The 18,800-nt window shown below is 38.1% G+C and overlaps 3 protein-coding genes across 3 annotated transcripts; 2 read left to right on the forward strand and 1 right to left on the reverse strand.

The window, feature by feature from the left end:
* Positions 1–615: 615 nt before the first annotated feature.
* Positions 616–4,236, forward strand: LOC308120682 (E3 ubiquitin-protein ligase TRIM21-like). Its single transcript, XM_080481441.1, has 2 exons — positions 616–712; positions 1,972–4,236. Exon 2 carries the CDS (start codon positions 1,972–1,974, stop codon positions 3,616–3,618), a length of 1,647 nt encoding a protein of 548 aa, XP_080337567.1. The 5' UTR covers positions 616–712; the 3' UTR covers positions 3,619–4,236.
* A 2,857-nt stretch (positions 4,237–7,093) lies between these two features.
* LOC308121240 (uncharacterized protein) lies at positions 7,094–13,456 on the forward strand. The gene is made up of 8 exons (XM_080482383.1): positions 7,094–7,931; positions 8,039–8,124; positions 10,258–10,427; positions 10,986–11,047; positions 11,275–11,302; positions 11,875–12,114; positions 12,328–12,373; positions 13,032–13,456. Exons 2-7 carry the CDS (start codon positions 8,051–8,053, stop codon positions 12,366–12,368), a joined length of 615 nt encoding a protein of 204 aa, XP_080338509.1. The 5' UTR covers positions 7,094–7,931; positions 8,039–8,050; the 3' UTR covers positions 12,369–12,373; positions 13,032–13,456.
* On the reverse strand, positions 13,108–16,527 carry LOC308121241 (SLC35A4 upstream microprotein-like). The gene is made up of 3 exons (XM_080482384.1): positions 16,464–16,527; positions 15,385–15,483; positions 13,108–15,102 (listed from the first exon to the last, which is right to left on the reverse strand). Exons 1-3 carry the CDS (start codon positions 16,476–16,478, stop codon positions 14,908–14,910), a joined length of 309 nt encoding a protein of 102 aa, XP_080338510.1. The 5' UTR covers positions 16,479–16,527; the 3' UTR covers positions 13,108–14,907.
* Between the last annotated feature and the right edge of the window lie 2,273 nt (positions 16,528–18,800).

An 18,800-nucleotide genomic window follows, 5' to 3' on the forward strand; every position in this document is an offset into this window, starting at 1 on the left:
TGAAACAACATCCCACAAGATGAGTGACGGCTGGATTTCCTGCACTGTGACGCATCTCGTGGGTGATATACTGAGATATAATCACACCGTTTCCTTTTCTGGATATAAATACAAGTTTCAGGTTATTCCCATGATTTGAAGGTATTATTATGACTTTTCTCTCACATGCACGTGTTATTTCTCTCTGTGCCTTCTTTTCCCATGAGCATGCAGAAGCTTATTAACACCCTGACTGATATTTTTCTGGATGACTACTTTCAGATGGGGGATAAATACTACCTGTACCTGAAGTTACTTGATACAAATACTTTTTTTTTTGCCCTTTTCCTACTTGAATAGTACACTTGCAATCTCACCTCTAAGTAGCATAAAAAAAATACTTGATAGCATTAATAGGTGAAAACATTGTACTTTTAAATGACACCACACACCAAAATGAAACTTCACCTTGCCAATCCTGAAATTGAGAACATTTGGTCTCAAAAAGTATCTGATATTCAAATATGCTATTGTCCAATTGTATACTTTAGTTTTACTGTAGTTAGACTTTTAGTAAAAGTGGTGGTGGAGGAAGAGGAGGACACACGTAACACTGAGGCAGTGAAAGTGAAAGTTAAAGTCAAACTGCAGTTCAGACGCGTCTCCGTGTTTCTGTGAGAAGAAATGTAACCTGAGTTCATCTGTACTTTCACAGACACCGAGTCCAACACTGGTGAGTACAGCTGATCACTTTTATACTGACTCTCAGAAAACTGCATGAAGAAGGTGAACAAATGTCCTCTTTGTACAGACATGTCCACTTTTCAAGTCCTTGTCAGGGAGTGTGACAAAAACTCATATTTAAGCTGTGAATACGATTTAACAAAGATGTACAAAATACAGTAAATGAACAATGATGATGTCGTTGATGATCAGTTAAAGAAATTAGATTGAATTTAAGAAATTCTTTCCACAAAGTTTATTCTATCTGGTTTCTACAGCCTGGTAAACATAAAATGTCACATGATCGTTGGTTTCATCAAGGTTAAAGGTCACCCTGAATATGATTGTTGTAAAATCAAACAAGTTTTAGATATAAAACAAGAGCAACTAGAGATTTCTGACCTCCGCCAAGGGAAGACATGGACACAGGGAAATGACACATATTCCACATCCAGATCAACTGCCTTTATTAATGTATGCACTTTGGTGATCCTGTGATTTCACTTCATAATTTGAAAAAAATACAAGATAAGACAATATATTGCGAAATGAAGATTTTCAATTGTAACGATTACGTTGATCGGGATCACCACCAACATTTTTCTTTGGCCTTCAGAAGAAGGCCATTACACTCATAAATCAAGATTATCATTAAACTCCAACAAATCCTGTTTGTCATGTCAAAGACCCTAAAAATACATGATATTGTCCACCTTAATACACTCCCATGTTTTTGTGTCGAATATACTTAATAGTCCTTCCAAATGTGTTAAATATACTTTGAAATTCAATTCTTCAAATCAGTAATGCTGAAAAGAAATTAGTTGTGGACGAGATGCCATGAGGGGGCGCTGTTCCAAACCTGCAGACGGGACAACAGAATGACACAACTGGTTATTCTGCTTTTGCAGGTCTTGTTCTTGATGTGATCAGAGGTTTAGTTGGCTGCTGTGTGTGTGGCACACGACAACATTAAAGTTTCCTTTCTAACAGTTTAGGCCGTCAGCAGACTGAGTATGAAGTTACAAAATGACTTCCTTCGCTTCAGTTTGTAGAATTAGTCACACAAGCAAGACAGAGCCACTGCCAAGTAGGATTAACAGCATTGTCTTTGAAAAAGGTGGAAATAAAAACAAAGTTCAGTTAAAATGTCGGCAGTAACAGAATAAAAATGAAAACCTTCAGAATGTAAAAACTGTACGATGATTTAAAATAGTAAAACTGAACAATAATGTTTTACTCTCTGTCTTTTGTCCTCGGTGTGTGAAGATGTCTGCTGCCAGCAATCTGCGCTCTGAAGATCAGTTTCTTTGCTCCATCTGTCTGGACGTGTTCACTGATCCAGTCACCACACCATGTGGACACAACTTCTGCAACCAGTGCATCACTGAGCACTGGAACTCCAAGGTCATATGTGACTGTCCTCTGTGTAAAGAGGTTTTCTACAAGAGACCTCAGCTGAGGGTCAACACGTTCATCTCTGAGGTTGTTGCTCAGTTCAGACATGAAGCTGAACACAAAGCCAGCAGCAGCAGCAGCTCAGAGCAACAAGCTGCCAAACCAGGAGAAGTTCCCTGTGACGTCTGCAGTGGAACCAAAGTGAAGGCCCTCAAGTCCTGCCTGGTGTGCCTGGTCTCCTACTGTCAGACTCACCTGGAGCCTCATCTGACAGTGTCAGTCCTGAAGAAACATCAGCTGATGGAGCCTGTGGAGAACCTGGAAGGCAGGATGTGTCCGAAGCACCAGAAACCTCTGGAGCTGTTCTGTAAGAATGAGCAGACGTGTGTCTGCATGATGTGCACTGTTTTAGAGCACAAGACTCATGAGTTTGTTCCTCTGAGTGAAGAATATGAAGGAAAGAAGACGGAGCTGAGGAAGACTGAGGCTGAAATGCAGCAGATGATCCAGAAGAGAAGAGTGAAGATCAATGAGATCAGAGAGTGTCGGAAGAAGAGTAAAGCTGCTGCAGACAGAGAGAAAGCAGAAGGTGTTGAGGTGTTCACTGCTCTGATGCAGTGTGTTGAGAGAGTTCTGAACCAGATGATGAAGAGGATGGAAAAGGAAGAGAAAGCCAGAGAGAAACGGGCTGAAGGTCTCATCAAAGATCTGGAAGAGGAGATCAGTGAGCTGATGAAGAGGAGCTCAGAGGTGGAGCAGCTCTTACACTCTGAAGACCACCTCCACCTCCTCCAAGACTTCTCCTCCCTGAAAGCTGCTCCACCCACCAAGGACTGGACGGAGGTCAGCGTCCGTCCATCATCATATGAGGGGACTGTGGTGAGAGCTGTGGCTCAGCTGGAGGAGACTCTCAGCAAAGAGATGAAGAATCTGTTTGAGGCTGAGCTGAAGAGGAAGCAGCAGTTTGCAGTGGATGTGACTCTTGATCCTGATACAGCACATCCTAAACTCATCTTGTCTGATGATGGGAAACAAGTGAGTCATGGTGATGAGAGCAAGAAGCTTCCAGACAACCCAGAAAGATTTTATCGTTATATTATTGTTTTAGGAAAACAAAGTTTCTCTTCAGGTAAATTTTACTTTGAGGTTCAGGTTAAAGGAAAGACTAAATGGGATTTGGGAGTGAGCAAAGAATCAATCACCAGGAAGGGAAAGTTCACACTGAGCCCTGATGAAGGTTTCTGGACAATATGGTTGAGAAATGGAGATGAGTACTCAGCTCCTAAAAGGCCTCCAGTGCGTCTCTCTCTGAGGTTTGTTCCTGAGAAGGTGGGGGTGTTTGTGGATTATGAGGAGGGTCTGGTCTCGTTCTATGATGTAGATGCTGCAGCTCTGATCTACTCCTTCACTGGCTGCTGCTTCACTGACAAACTCCTCCCATACTTCAGTCCCTGTCTTAATGATGGTGGTAAAAACTCTGCACCTCTGATCATCTGTCCTGTCAATCAAACTGTCTGATCAGTTTTTATCATTAAACGTCACCAACAATGAATAAAGTGGTGAGAAAGTGACGGATTAACTGTGATTGATGTTGAACAATTCTATAATTTCATTGAGCTGCAGTTTGTATCTACAGAAAGGTTCTGACAGTTTGTACAACACAAGTAAAGATGTGATGAGAAGAGGAAACACTGAGCAGTCAGAGTCGGTATAAACCTGTTTCCTCTGTCTGATTCATGGCAGAACACCTTCATGGTTGAAGCTCCATCAGGATCTTTTTCATGTGTTTCTAGAGCTTCATGAGCAGGAATCTTTCAGTCTGTGTGTCTTCAAGCTGCAGAGTCACATTGTTAGTTTTTCTCTCCAGCTTCAAGGTTTCTTAAAGGGGAAATTTAATCTTGAGATTTTACAATCAAATGTAACACAATCTGGTGGAAGAAGTACAACAGAGGATCCAAACAGAGAAAACTGTGCAAACTACGTCCTAATCATGGTCATTTATGATGATTGAGCCTGTAAAAAGTGCTGATTGTTGGAAACAATATTAGAAATGTATTAACTGCTTGATATTATCTGTAATTGTTTATATATTAATGCAATATTTCTGTCTCACATAAACTTTAATAAAATGAAGTGAAAAAAAATCCCAACTCAGATTCTGTCTTTTATATGAGTTTTGGTAACAAACAGCACGGTCCTTTTTATCTTGAGCTCAGACATCACATCACTTTTACCTGTTTACCTCTTGTACTTGTGTCTCACACTAAAGTATTTGTCCTCACCAGTATTTCTAGCTGAGAAACTCCAGATGAACACAGTAGAGTGGAGCTCACTCACACACTCAGAGGTTTGTGTGGACTGCAGCTCATAACTGTACAAAGTTCAACTGCTCTCCTTCTTCTCCTTCTCGTTCTTCTGGTTCTTCTTGTTCTCGTCTTCTTACTGCGACTGAACCAGAAGAGGAGCTTCACCTCTTCAACACTCTCTCCTGGTGGTTGATATTATGCTGTCCTCTGCTGGTCACAGGGAGGAACTACAACACACTTCAAACAGTTTTTTGAATGAACCTCTTTCCCTGACTCACAGTTCTAATGAAGATCACCGTCATTTCAAGTGGATGAAAAACTAAGAGATTCCTGGTTACTTATTGACTTACTCTATATTTTTAGAAAGGCTTTCAATACTTAAATCTCTGGGTTTTTCAAGTAGTTTTTATTATGTTGCCTAATTTGTTTTACTCATAATAAATAGCTAAATGTCGATTGTATGTGTAATTTATTTGGAAATGTCTTTTTTTAATGAAGATTTGTATGCAAGTAAATTGCACCAGAGTGTAATTAACTATATGATGGTTAAGTGTCATGTGTCACATTTTATTGATAAAACGCATGAAAATGTATAACTTATAAGATGTTTGAACATTTCATTATATTTATGACAACACACGCGTCAATGTGATATCTGTAAAATATACAAAAAAATATATTGTTTAACGTCCAAACTGCAAAGGTTTGTGTTAAAGTTTAGGAAAAGTTCATTTGCAGGTTGTGTATTCTGCTGTTTAAAACTAGATGTTTAGACTGAAAGGAACATTTAAATTAAACCTTTTACAGTGTCAAGCCAGCCCCCACTTCAGATAACAGTCAAGCATGCCACTGCTCCACTGAGCTGTGTGCCCATACACGCTGGATTACCATAAGAACGTGCTCAAACAGATTTCAGAAAAAGTGACTTTCCAGTTAATGAGACAATATGTATCATACAAATTAATACTACTGCTTATAATAATAGGCAAAGCTAATAAATGACTGCATTAATAATACTTGAATAACCATTAGGAATCAAGTAACAATAAAACGTACTGGCCATGGAAGCAAAAAAACTGTTTCAATCAGTGGTGTTAATGTTACTATAATACAATAAACATATTCCCATTCTGATGACACCTTTCCAATTAAAAGCCCAATAAAACAGCATCTCTTGGCAATATTCTGATTAATATTAATTTCAATCCCTCTGTTGCCATAAACCCATGTGACATTTAAAAACAATACCCCTCTGAAAAAGCTCTTAAAGGATTCTTTCCCTCAAATTTCAGAGTGACAATAAAAAGGAAAATCACCGTTATCATAAACCCAATCCATGTCAGACTGATAGTAGACTACCTCAGCAAAAATTACTTGAAAATATGCTTGGATGTATAGCAGAACCACACGGGGTACTTCCAATGTGACGTAGAGGTTTCAAGTTGTGACGCTTAGATTAGTGAGCTGGACCAAATGTCAGTCGTTTATGGGGAAAACCCCTTAAAGATACTATGACAACAAGTGGGTCTCTATGAGGGAGATTCCATCAGATTGTTATTAATGTGGTCCAATGTCTGTTTGGGTCCCTTTCTCATCCACATCCAAAATTTGAGGAACAGTTGCTTTTTTTTATGATGTCAGAAAGCACATTGAGTGAAAAATATTTATTTGCGCCGTAACAATATCATAAAAAGTATTGAATCTTGTTTGTGAAATTGATAAAAGTCAAATGAATGCGGTCGACCACAGATTACTGTACCTTTGGAATGTATTGAATTACCATCAAATATTGATACTCAAGTAAAGTGTGACTATCTAAATGACAACTTTAGCTTATACACAGAACTCATGTTCCAATCTTCTAAATGTTGTCAATTATTTATCATATTCCTGGAGAATCTTCCCATAAATATGATTTCATATTTTTTCACTTATGCACCAATAACAGGAACTGTTGGGTGTCTTAGTATTGACTATTCAGGAAAAATCTGAAGCTGACAATATGAGAGGACATGCAAAGTTTTAAACAATCTCAGTAATAAATACAGGTTTGTATTTGCATCTTCTTATATGTGCCTTGGATTTCCAGTAAATGATGTCTGTCTCTCTGGAGCATCTGTGGTTGATTTCCTCTTAATTCTCACTTCCTCGTAATGTGTTGTTTTTTTCTGTTGTGCTTTTACTGTTTTCTGGAAGCAAGATAGTATCGAATAATTGATAAGGGTCAAACAGCAGACTGTGTATATTGATATTTTCAATACATTATTTTACAAGCCACTGTGCAGAGCGACTGTGCCACATTTTGTGGCAACAACAGCATATCAACACATCAAAACATCCTATTAACTTCATGATAGCTGGCATCTTGATTGTGAATATAAAAATGGGTGAACAGTCTGTGATGTAGTAAATCAAACAAAACCTCATAACTTGGGGATCTCTATTAAAGTTAAAAGCACCAATAATATTCATTATATTAATACTGAACAGTACTGAATAGCAGAGGCTATAATCAACAGCAGGTATTGAGTGATTCATTATTTTCATATAAAGGAAACAACGCCCTGAAAATTGCAAGTATCCTGGTAATATCAACAAATATTGTATCAATTACAAGTAACAGGTGGGAAAGTCCCATTTCCCTAAATAAGTTCTTCCACACACTGGAGCAATAACCCATAGAAGCCACTCACTTATGGACGGAGGCTTGTGAAGTCAAAATCATTGTTAAATGTTGCTTGCACCAACACACACAGAAAAGTGAATAGTTAATAACACAAACTAAGGTAGGCAATGTTTTGATTTATTTACTTTAATTTCAATTAGGTTTGTTCATTATGGAATGTATTGTTAGGAAATATTCTTTCTCATGTTGTCACGCAAAAAGCAGTTGTGTTGAGTGATGCCACAAAGCTCTGATGAAGCAAAAATGGCTAAATATTTAAACATGTCTTGACATCAAAACTACAAAAAATGCCTGAAGCATATGAAAATGTTGGAATGGTGTTAATTGATAAAAGTGGCCAAACGGGGCAAAAGCAACAACATCAGAAAAAAGAATGAAGAAAAGAGCTGCAATAGAATAACCAAAGTTTTTTTTTTTTAACATATACCACCATTAACCAAGATTTTTCTAAATATAACAAAACTACGTGATCGTGTATTAAAGCTGTGTTGTCCTATTTACCCATTTATGGAGTTTAAATGTACTTTATGTGGTGTAAAGTGGGGGGGAAATAGCTTTTAAGTGATAAAAATAAGACACTACGGACTTTACGTGTCTATTCATCTGACTCTGTCCCTGGCAACACGTGACGCGTCGTCAGAAGCAACCAATCGGATATTGAGGTTTGTAGACTCCAGTCAGTTCTCGTTCTCATTGGTCAGAAAGCTCGTGTGGGTTTTTCCACTGTCCCTTGCTTTCGGTTCCTTTTGTCTCCTATTACCAATAAAGGTTAAACTTCACTGGATTCGACAATAAACAAGAGGAAGGTCCTTCCAGCCTGAACTGATATATAAAAAAAGGTATTATTATCTGTTTTGATTTGTTCCTTGTTCCCACGCACCTGTTGACTCAGTTCTAAAAGCTGATCGTGAAGAGTGTGTTGATCAAGGTGTGTGTGTTGATCCAGGTGTGTGTGAAGATGTCAGCCCCTGAGACCCAGCGCCTTGTGAGAGCTGCCAGCCAGCAGACAACCGTGGACATGGAGACTCCGAGGTGAGATTTATTTATGTATTTATTTGTACAAGCGCAATAGATGTGTTATAATGGGAAATGGATCAACTCAGAAATGTGTGTGGAAGTCAGTCAACCATTTACTTAATGAAACTTCCGTGTGTGATGGTTAAAATTATGCAATTCAGCTGCGTGTGTTATTTTTATGCTTAAAAGGTAAAACTCATATTCCTATGTAGGCGTTAAAAATGATAAAAGTGCAATAAACTTCTTTGAAAGTAAAAAAAATGTTCATGTTCTGAAAGGGATTAAAATGTTGAGATTTATTCAGACACCCTTTTACATGCCTTTGTGAGGTGGCGCTGTAAAATTGTATGTCTGTGTGGAGAAACCACTTTAATAAATGGCACTAATACAGATCATGATTCAACTCAACAATTTCCTATATGAAAACGTCTAATAGCCTGGCTGGACTTTAAATAAGACACAATGGAAATCCATTTGAAACGTTCTCTTCGGGAAAAAGTTTTATTTTCAACACAAAGTTTTGGAATGTAATCATTGTTAATGTAGCCTGATCACTTCCAAATTCACAATATTTTTTTCAGTATGGATAATTGTTACTGTCAGTTTGTATGATCCTTTTAATGTGACTCTGAATTGTCTTCAGGTACAAATACTTTACTTTTTTACTATGTGTCAAAGTAGCCCTGATGTTTGGATATCAATATCCTACACAGTAATAAGATTTAAAAAAACTTAAGTTTTGAGGGTAGATATTGTCACCTCCATATCTAACAATCATTAGTATTGGATATGAATACTAATTAAATTAAAATACTAAAGAAGAAATATGTCTTTCCTCTGCTGATTTAGTGTAAAATGGATATGTTGGTTTCTTTGGATTTGGACTTTTTGCAAGTCAAAATGCCAGTACGGAGAAACCCAGGTATAACTTTTGTTTCCAGGGTCTGCTTGACTACAGCTGATGTCATCACTCACCAAATGTGCCTTCCAATATACCGTGACCACAGTTCCTGTTTGATGACATTATCTGCTCCAGAGCTTAGAGACTGTAGTGAAACGAATATTCACATTAAAGTGGAAAAAAAGAAGAAAATAAACACAAATCAAACATCATGGAAAGTGAATATCTCAATCGCTGGGTTTAGTCGAGTGACTTTTCTAGATAAACAAACTTTCTCAAACACAGTTGAATGTGTTAAAGTCAGTTATCGAGTTTAAAACAAACAAAAATCCACCTTTTCATGACTTCATGCTCAAAAGAAATGTTAAACTAGATGCATTTTCACTGCATTTCAGTGAAATATTGTCCAAATTGTACCTCCGTACTGTTATCCCACAAAAATAAATGATGTGCGAAAGATAATAGTGTCTTTACTGTAGCATCGAGCGCATGTTTGAAGATATCACATATAGTCACTTTTACTTCTTCCATGTGTATAGTTTGTGTGTTAAAGCATGTTTTATTTTTTTGCATTTGTCTGGTTCAGTGACTGAGAGCAAAATATGCAAAATAACTGAATAATTTGTAATATTAATTTACTTTAAAAAAGTAAAACCAAAGTCAATAATTGTATTTTTATTTGATTAAAATGTAAGAAATTGTACAGATCATTAGTAATAATAACAATGCATTTTAACGGCAACTTACATGACACCCAACGCACGCACGTACATTAAAAAAAACATTATAAAACTGAGTATAGAAAAACTGTTACAAAATATATGTCAAAACAAATGTATAGCTGGGCGTCATCTGCATAGTAATGAAGTCATACATTGCACCGATGGAGATAATATTGCCACGGGTGGGTGTTAGACAATGAAGAGGAAGGGACCGAGGATAGATCCCTGGGGAACCCCAGAAGATGTTGACAGGTTCTTTAATTTATTCCAGTTATTTTTGTTGCGTTAGTTGGAGACTCGGTGGTGGTAATTAGACACAGGTTGTATATGTAGAGGGCAAATGTCACAGGTAGAGGGAGGGCACACAGTTCTCACCAGACCAGCGAAGAGAAGAACCAACATATTAGTAGACAGAAATTGTTTCATGTCTTTGCGATGTTCGTCTATAAGTCCTTCTGTTTGTCTATCGGCGATTCTGGTGGATCAGTCAGTTCTAAGTGTTTTGTATGGTTCTATTGTTTCCAGCGCCCGCTCCTCCCGGGTGTACAAGGTGACCGGTCTGACCCTGCTGGCCTGCGTGCTGATCGTGGGCCAGGTAGCCATCACCTACTTTCTCGTCAGCCAGAGGAACGACATTAAATCTCTGCAGGAGAAGAACGACCAGATGAGGACGGACCTGACCAAGGCTCGATCCGGTGAGGGTCACAGCTTCACACACATAAAAAGAAAAAAAGAAAGAAAAAGACATCTTTAAAGTTCTACAACAAGGAAAATGTCAATATGTGGCGTTTAATTCCTGAATATTTTAAAACAGAGATGCTCAAACATGAAACTATTTTTAAAAACTTATGACGACATTATTTTTTATATCTAATAACTGATGGAGAATTGGTATGGATTCATGATGTTCGTTCTCACTCCTTTTAAGATATGTTCTGTAAATCAACATTTTCCTATTCTATTCAAAGGCAATACAGGTCAAATTAAACATTTAGTAGAGTGAACCAGGAAAGTAGGATTACTTTGCTCCCACACTGCTGAGCAGCTGAATTGTAAGAAAATCAATAGTTACAAGAAACGTCCTGATTTCTTTCCGTCCATGTCTGGAAATAAATCATTTTTCATACGCAGGACGGCAGGTCGGGAAGCACTGCACTTTCCCTTTTCTAATTTTCTTTCAGATTTTCAGGTTATTCCCATGATGTGAAGGTGTTTTTATGACCTTTCTCTGACACACACGTTTCTCTCTGTAGTTTCTGTTCCCAGGCTCATGCAGATGCCGGCACAAACCCTGACTGCCGTGTTCCAGGATGAGGTGAATACAAAAAAAAATAAAATAAAAAAAGTTTCTTTCCTGTACATTTACATTATATTTTGATAAAGATCTGTTGGGAACAATATAGTTCTTTAAAAAGGCAGACTTCAGAGTCACTTTCATAAAATACTTAGAGTACTTTCATCAGTGATTTTATGGTTTAGTTGCAGTGACTAGTAAATATATACGTATTTTTTTCTCATCGGTTTATATTGATTGTTTTGCAGGAGGCTTCCACTGGAAGTGCCCAGAAAGGTACGTCCTGTATATAATTACAATGTTCTGATATGTATATGGATTTACTCTGTGTATTTGTGAATCATTTTGATGCACCTCCTATTTCAGATTTGGGTAAATACATTAGGTCAAAATACAGATATTTGTGTAAAAAATACTTTTTTAACCAATTCTACTTCATTATGCAATTAAAAAGTAATAAACTACCCACACAATTGTTGTTTTAGTTCTATGTTGATACTCTGGCTTGTGTTGTTTTTACAGTCAGGCCCTTTTCTATGTGTTTATATTTAGTATTTAATCATAGTTCAAGAACATTAACATTAAGGAATTTCCCCCGAGTGTTAATTAGGTCCATTTTATTCTAATTGTTTGAAAAGATAACAGATCTCTCCGTTACAAATACAGCAAATGAAAATGTGTTTTTAACAAAATATTGATTACTTTCACTTATACATATATAATATATATATATATATAAAAAGTAATTCCCACGACTTCACACTCCTGCTCATCAGAACCTCTTGGAAAATAAAAAATACAGTTACGTGGGACAGAAACCTGGTGATTTAGCTCCTCTGCTCCTGCAGAACCTGCCCCCCGGACAACCTGCCAGCTGGAGAGTCAAGGCCTGAAGCCCCTGCGGGTGCCGGCTTTCCGCCCCGCCTGTGACCAGCTGGGCCTGTACCGGGCCCAGCAGTGCTTCGCCGGTGAATGCTGGTGTGTGTCGCGTACGACTGGGGAGCAGATCCCAGGATCCGTGGTGAACGGACAAGCCAGCTGCGGCTCCGCTGACAAGAAAACTGCTGATGGGAAGAAAAAGAACCTAAGTAAAGCAGCGATCTAAGTTTTATTTAACGAGAAATGATATGCTTTGCAGACTAAACAGTGCAAATACATTAGTTTTATCTTAATAAATGACATCATTTGGCTCAAATGTTTTCTCATTTGGTTTCAATTCTGGGACTTTCAACATGTTCCACACATTGATTTCACTACTTGCATTTAAAAAGTGGCTAAAGATCAAATATTTGTCTTTGTAGGCGTTATGGCCGCCATGCCTATCCTCGACACTGTGGAATAAGTGTGGTGAGTAAACATAATTACCGTTCCTCTGTCAGACTGTGAAAACATGCGGGTGCATAAAACTCATCAAAACACAATATATACCTTTATTTTCCCACAGTGTACTTTAAACATTATATTGGAGTTGTTATACATGAACTGAAATCTTTTTTTCTTTTTGGATTTGATTAAATTTGAGCTCATAAGTCACATGAAACATCTTTTTTTTTTTTTGCTGTGTTTTTAATATTCCTATGAATAACCCTATTCATACTCACATTAACTACCCCACACCTGGAGTGTTGAGCTGCCGCAGCAGTTGGAGGTCAAGGGGGGGGGGGGGTTCAAACCAGAAAAAAACCTCCTTTCACAGTACTGTGACCTGCAAATCTATGGTGGCCTGGAAGTGCAAAACACTCCAAAGCTTCAGAAAACACAACAAAATCAAGAGAACTGATGGAACGTCATTCTCATTTCCAGAGAGAGGCAGATTAGAGAGAAGTGTTGTCCCGCTCGGGGGAAATATGTTTTGCATCCTCGGACTCAAAGGCCCTGCTGAAATCGCCATTTCACGTTTTAGATTTTAACCATTTATAAACATTGAAAGTTGGTATTTGACCTCATTTGGAAACAGTGAACCTACAAATAACCAGATTTTTTTTTTTAACCCTCTCTTCTCTAGGGAACTGAAGCTGCCACGTCATCGGATCGGCTCTCAATTAAAAGTCACAACTTATACTCATTTTTTGCAAAAACAAATAACCACTTAAGCTGCTTGCTATTATCTCTTTTTGTTATGACTATATATCATGCATCTTTTGACTAATTACAGTATGTAATGGCTTTTAAAAGTAGATTTTAAGATATACAAAGTTACACAGTAAGCTCATTTTCGATGTTTGTTTGTCTAAAGGAGAGAAAATAATAATATTGTACTTGTAACATTTAGAATCTAATCAAAATTGAAAATTTTACTCTTTGCACATGCAGCCTTTGAATTTAGCATTTCTGTTATATTTTGACTTGTGAAAGAAATTTGGACACAACCAGGGTGTAATTGAGATCATTTCTCCCATTTTATTTTAAATAAACTGAGTAGTGACAGAGTGTTTGTGGTTCATTATTCAATCTGTCTCACAGTGGATGTTCAGTAAAGTCAAGTAGAATGTTTCCGCATCGCAAAGACAAATAATAACATAAAGCGCCATCAACTGACTTTGTTTTTGACAAAAACTATGATCCACAAAAAAAAAAAAAAAAACATGCAAAGGAAAAAAGATAAAAGAACTTCTTCTAAACTAAACCGAGGCGAAGCGAAACAAAGACGGACACACGACGATTGTCAACAGGCACAAGCAGTTTCTGGGCTCCAGTTACAAAATGGCAGCAAACAACAACACAACCTGAGACGTGATTCTCCTCGATGCTTCTGTCTTTTACAGCGAAAATATTGACGTTTAATGGAGGCAAAATCAAATCAATAGTGCAACAACTTTTACCATTAATTCGAGTGCAATTTAATTTCCTTACACAGAAATCTGTTCAGTTTCTATTTGTACACAATTGGTATAAATTCTTATCGTGGCAGATGGTTATTTGGGGACGTTTGCGGTTTTATTGAGTGAAATCTAACACGTCCTTTCAATCTTTGTTTCTGGAGTGTTCTGGTATTACTCTGTGCATTGAATAGTGTCCACCAGCAGACAAGTTAAAATCTCTCACTTGCAAAAAAGACAAAAATAACCTCAAAAGCATCCAAACACACGACGCAAACACCACATTGTACACGCCACTCTTACTTTGTAACAGCTTTAGATCCCTAAACGTCACACAGTGCAAAACATCATCTGGTTTCCAGCATTTGAAGGAAAAAAATAATTAAAATAAAAGGCCACCCAGTCCCATCGGGGAAAGGTAATTGCACACACAGCATGAGATGATAATGTGGAGTCCACACTAGAGGAGGCACTCTCAATGTAAAGTTGACAGAAAAATATTTAAAAAATCCCCCAAACCATTGGAAACTATATTCGATTTGGCATGCATTTTTATAATCAGACAGCTTCCTGTGTTCCCTCAGTAAAATACTTTCTCATCTTAAAGTTAGAAAAAAGACAGATCTATGTATAATATCTCTTTTGTACCTGGAGTTACATTTCTCAGCAAACTTTGACTCTTTTTTTTTATTTTTTATCCCCACTGCAGAAAGTGCATATTAGTTAAGGCTGTTTAACCGATTTCTGACCACTAGGGGGCAGGAGATAATCAAAGAAAACTATATTTTTCAAACTCAACTCTTGGTACACCTGTGAATATTGGTTGGTTTAATGAAGAGAGATTCATTTCTGAAAGTCTGGGCCAAATTTCACACTTAAAATTGAAATCAAACCGATTTAAAGCTCCAATCTATATTCCTCCTCCACAGGTTTGCTACTTTAGAAACTTCTGAGACGTTCATCCGCGTCGAACGTGAAAACTATCTGTTCCCATATGTATTGGCACCCTCTTCTTATAGGCGTCTGCCTTTCTCTTGTCTTCCTTATGTTTCTCCTGTCTTCTCATTTGGATCCAGTCAGGCTGCGCATGTAGTCTTTGACGGTGTTTTCCATGTTGGGAACTTTGTAGTTCTGTGCTGCATAAATCCCTGTGCATGTTCCCACTGCCACGCCCAGCAAGGCAGACGAGCGTAGCCTCGCCACGACGTATCCAGCCAGAAAACCCTTCAAGAAAGGAGAAGCCAGCAGGCTGCCACCCTGGAGAGAGAGGAGAGAGAGAGAGAGAGAGAGAGAGAGAGAGGAGAAGAAGAGATAGCAGATATGGTAATGATGATTTTGATGGGTTTAAATTTCCATCTGATCAAAATTACAGATGTCCCGCCCCCTCCCAAGATAAAACAATAGCTTTATCTGACAAAAGCATATTCACTGGTTCTTTGAGGAAAATTAGCAAAGTAAATAAATGCTTCAAAACATGAGTAGCTCACACAAGATGGAAGCCTGGAGACTCTTGGCTGTATTTATGTGTGTGGTGCTTACAGGAGGAACCCCAGCTTGTATTTCGTCCTCCATTCGCTTCTGGATGTCTTCAAGCTGGTCTTTCAGCTCCACCAGGTCCTTGAGGTGGTCCAGGGGATTCTACACACACAAATCAACACACAGATTAATTGGAGCGTACAAACAAGTAAAAAGAATGACCCCTTGAGCCGTCATTGGTGCACAGAATCAACAAGGTGCTGGAAAACGATCTTGAAGATGTGGAGACTGTAGAGGCTTTTGGAATAAACTGAACTCGTTGTCATGAACAACACATTTGAAAATGAATGAAAATTCAGGGCAGCCAGAGAAGTGTATACAGAATTGTGGCCAGTGAGTGTATTTAGAACTACAGGTTTTTTTTTCTTTGCAAACAACATCTGTTTTAAAGTAAGTGTCCTTAAAAACAAAAGGAATTTTCTAAATGGAGTGTCACAATAAACAGATCCTGACCGTTTCTGAACGTCTTAAACGGAGATTACGGGCTCTGAGTTATTATAGACAATACTCGTGTTATCTAAATGTTAATTAATGTATTTGAAAATGTCTCTTTTTATTTACGTAAGAAACTCTTGCCAGGGTGTACGTCACTAATACATACGATAGGTTGGCGTCATGTGTGACATTTTACAAGTAAAATAAATGAAAATACACAACAAGATTAATATAAGATGTTTTAGCATTTGATTATATTTATGACAACACGCGCTGTACAGGTTTTGTACATTTAAATCAAACTTTTAGACGCTACCTAGCTAGCACAGCTAGCATTTCGGCTTATTTTAACCCTCGTTAATTTAACGCAATGCTGTTGTTTATATCATCTGCATGACATCGGAGGCACTTTAAAGCACCACACAGACAAATCGTCGGGTAATTACAATTTCGGGTAATTAATCTGATTAAACGAAGGAAGCTAAATAGTTGAGCTAACCAGCGCGAGGAGACCACACTTCCTTAGCCTGCCTGCTAGGCTACCAGCTAACACTGCTAATAACTGTGTGTGGAATGAAGCTATGAGTTTTAAAACTGTCTTTCTGAAGCATAAAGTTGATTTAAACACGAGAAACTTTCAGACCGACCTTGTCGTTAGCCATAGTTTCCCCGTGTGTTGATGTCTCTCTTCTTCTGATTCTTCAGTTTTGCGTGAAAAGTGAAGCTTACTGCCCTCCAGTGGTCACACGCAGAATGTGCAGACTCAATTATTTATTACAATAATAGAATAGAATAGAATAGAATAGTTATATTGTCATTATATATCGAATTCAATGAAATTACAGATGCTGCTTCAAATTGTGGCCAAATTGTACAGGATTGCATATGTCCACGGACAAAATCTGGATATATGGAGTCAAATAAAAGGAGAATGCAATAAAATGAGATGCATACTGTTTAGATGAGTCAAAGTCTAGTTCAGTGGGAAAAAGTAAAACCAAATAGAACTTTCCATGCATGTTCACCATTTGATGTTTGGAAAAAGAGATTTAATTCATTTTGGACTTCTTTATCCTCAACTTTTTTTGTCACAATTTGGTTAACTGATAAGTATTTTTCATTGTTTTAAAGGTAATACAGTTAATCTACAACTTCTTTTCATCAGATGTTTTTAGAATCATAGATAACTTTAGATTCAGTACTGATGTTATTTAAAGTTGGCACATTTTTGTGGAAACACTTATGTATTTGTTTGCGTTTCGGGAGAACAACAACAACTGAGTTACTGTTCTTGTGCTGTACATGTTATTGTTTCATATCTATGTGCAGAGGGTTTCTCCTTGTTCGCATGGACACCGACAACAAAGGAAAGACAATATTCCATCTCGATGTTTGCTGAACTCAAGCAACTAATCAGAGAGATATGATTTACTAACATGTGACAGATATGTTGTAAGAAATCTGTGTGAGATATCGAAAAGTTGTGACGTGTGAATGTTGGATGAGAGTATTCCTCCAGATAAGCAAATACGGTACATTCCAAAATTAGTTAATTAGGTTGTCATTATGAGGGTCTTTTTGTTAGAGGATCAGTGGAAAACACACCGGACATGATACATTTTTCTTTCTTTTGAACAATTAAGCAAAGGAAAGCTGTTTGTGCCACATACCCAGCTCTTCTGCTCATCCCACATACGCATGTTCCCAATTATAAGATTTATTATTATGAATCTATCACTGTTTGTGTGTCATTTATCACACGTTTTATATTGGGGTTTGTTCTGCAGCCAAATATTGTCTCATCTTTTAGAAAAGATTCTCGTTTTGAATAGGGATGCACCAATACCGATACCAGTATCGGGTATCGGTTCGATACCACGACACCCAATACCGCTTTACGGCAGCGCGTGAGTTGTGCATTTAGACCTATGAGATGTTGTAGTTGAGACGGACACAGGGCATTGTAGTATGTGTGTGTGTGTTGAGTTATCCTGCAGTGGCCGCAGCTCGTGTATAACCGGTGTGAACATAAATAAAAGGTTAATTGGCTACTGGAGTCCGAATCCTTGTTATGTAGGAAGAGACACTGACGACATAACAGCGCGATTTACGGCACGTCGCTGCAAGGCACGGTGAGGAGCACATCACGGCGGGCAGTGAGGAGCGGTTAACTCCCCCGCCTCACACCCCGGTGTTAAGCAGGACATGGAACTCAGTTTCTGAAATAAACACTTGTTGTATTTATTTGCCAGTTAGTTTTATGTACAGCTTCGTGCTAGACCCGCTCGCTCTCTCCGGCACACTGGTCAAGCGAGCAGCGCGTCTGTTAAAGGGGCCGCGCACCGCAATGTTTACTTACAGTATAAGTGGCACTGTCATAAAAAACTAATAATTTTAAGTAAATTTAAGTACTCGGTATCGGTGAGTACTCATACAGTACCCCTTTTGGAAAAAAGTGGTATCGGTGCATCCCTGGTTTTGAACCTTTTATCTTCAGTTCTGTTGGTGAATTTCCCCTTTTTGGCAGCCTGAGATAACAGAGGAATCTGACAGGAGCCACTCTGTGTAATTAGCTCCTGCTGGTCTGTGGGGAAAAACACAAGATGGGGAGTTAAAAAAGAAAAGGACTGAATTGATCTTCACCTTTAAATTTGCACCAGTGGAACAGTTATAGGTGCAACAACATGACCTTACTGCTACTTTCTTCTCCTCCCACCTGTGGCCTCCTGAGTCTGTGGAAGAGAAGATGGTGAATGACTGATCCCGGAGTCACAGGAGGAGAGAAAGAGATCGAGAGAGCTTTAAAGAGTCAATAGATAACAGGACTTATTACCGTGTATAAAGTAATGGGAGTGGACTGCAACTGTGAATGAGGGCAATATGTGAGAGCCTCCGCTTTTGATTGAATTGAACAGATTGATCATCGCTCAGAATGTAAATGATTCACACTAAAGCAGTTTCTTCTGTTACTCTACAGGACGTGG

This window comes from Lipophrys pholis (assembly GCF_963383615.2).
Source record: "Lipophrys pholis genome assembly, chromosome: 15".
In the NCBI taxonomy this organism is placed as follows: Eukaryota; Metazoa; Chordata; class Actinopteri; order Blenniiformes; family Blenniidae; genus Lipophrys; species Lipophrys pholis.

Coding starts and splice junctions, on each gene's coding strand:
- LOC308121240 (XM_080482383.1), top strand. CDS start 8,051: ATGTCAGCCCCTGAGACCCAGCGCCTTGTGAGAGCTGCCAGCCAGCAG. Junction 11,303..11,874: donor CACTGGAAGTGCCCAGAAAG/GTACGTCCTGTA, acceptor CTGCTCCTGCAG/AACCTGCCCCCCGGACAACC. Junction 12,115..12,327: donor TGGGAAGAAAAAGAACCTAA/GTAAAGCAGCGA, acceptor TTGTCTTTGTAG/GCGTTATGGCCGCCATGCCT.
- LOC308120682 (XM_080481441.1), top strand. CDS start 1,972: ATGTCTGCTGCCAGCAATCTGCGCTCTGAAGATCAGTTTCTTTGCTCC.
- LOC308121241 (XM_080482384.1), bottom strand. Junction 15,103..15,384: donor TACAAGCTGGGGTTCCTCCT/GTAAGCACCACA, acceptor CTCTCTCTCCAG/GGTGGCAGCCTGCTGGCTTC.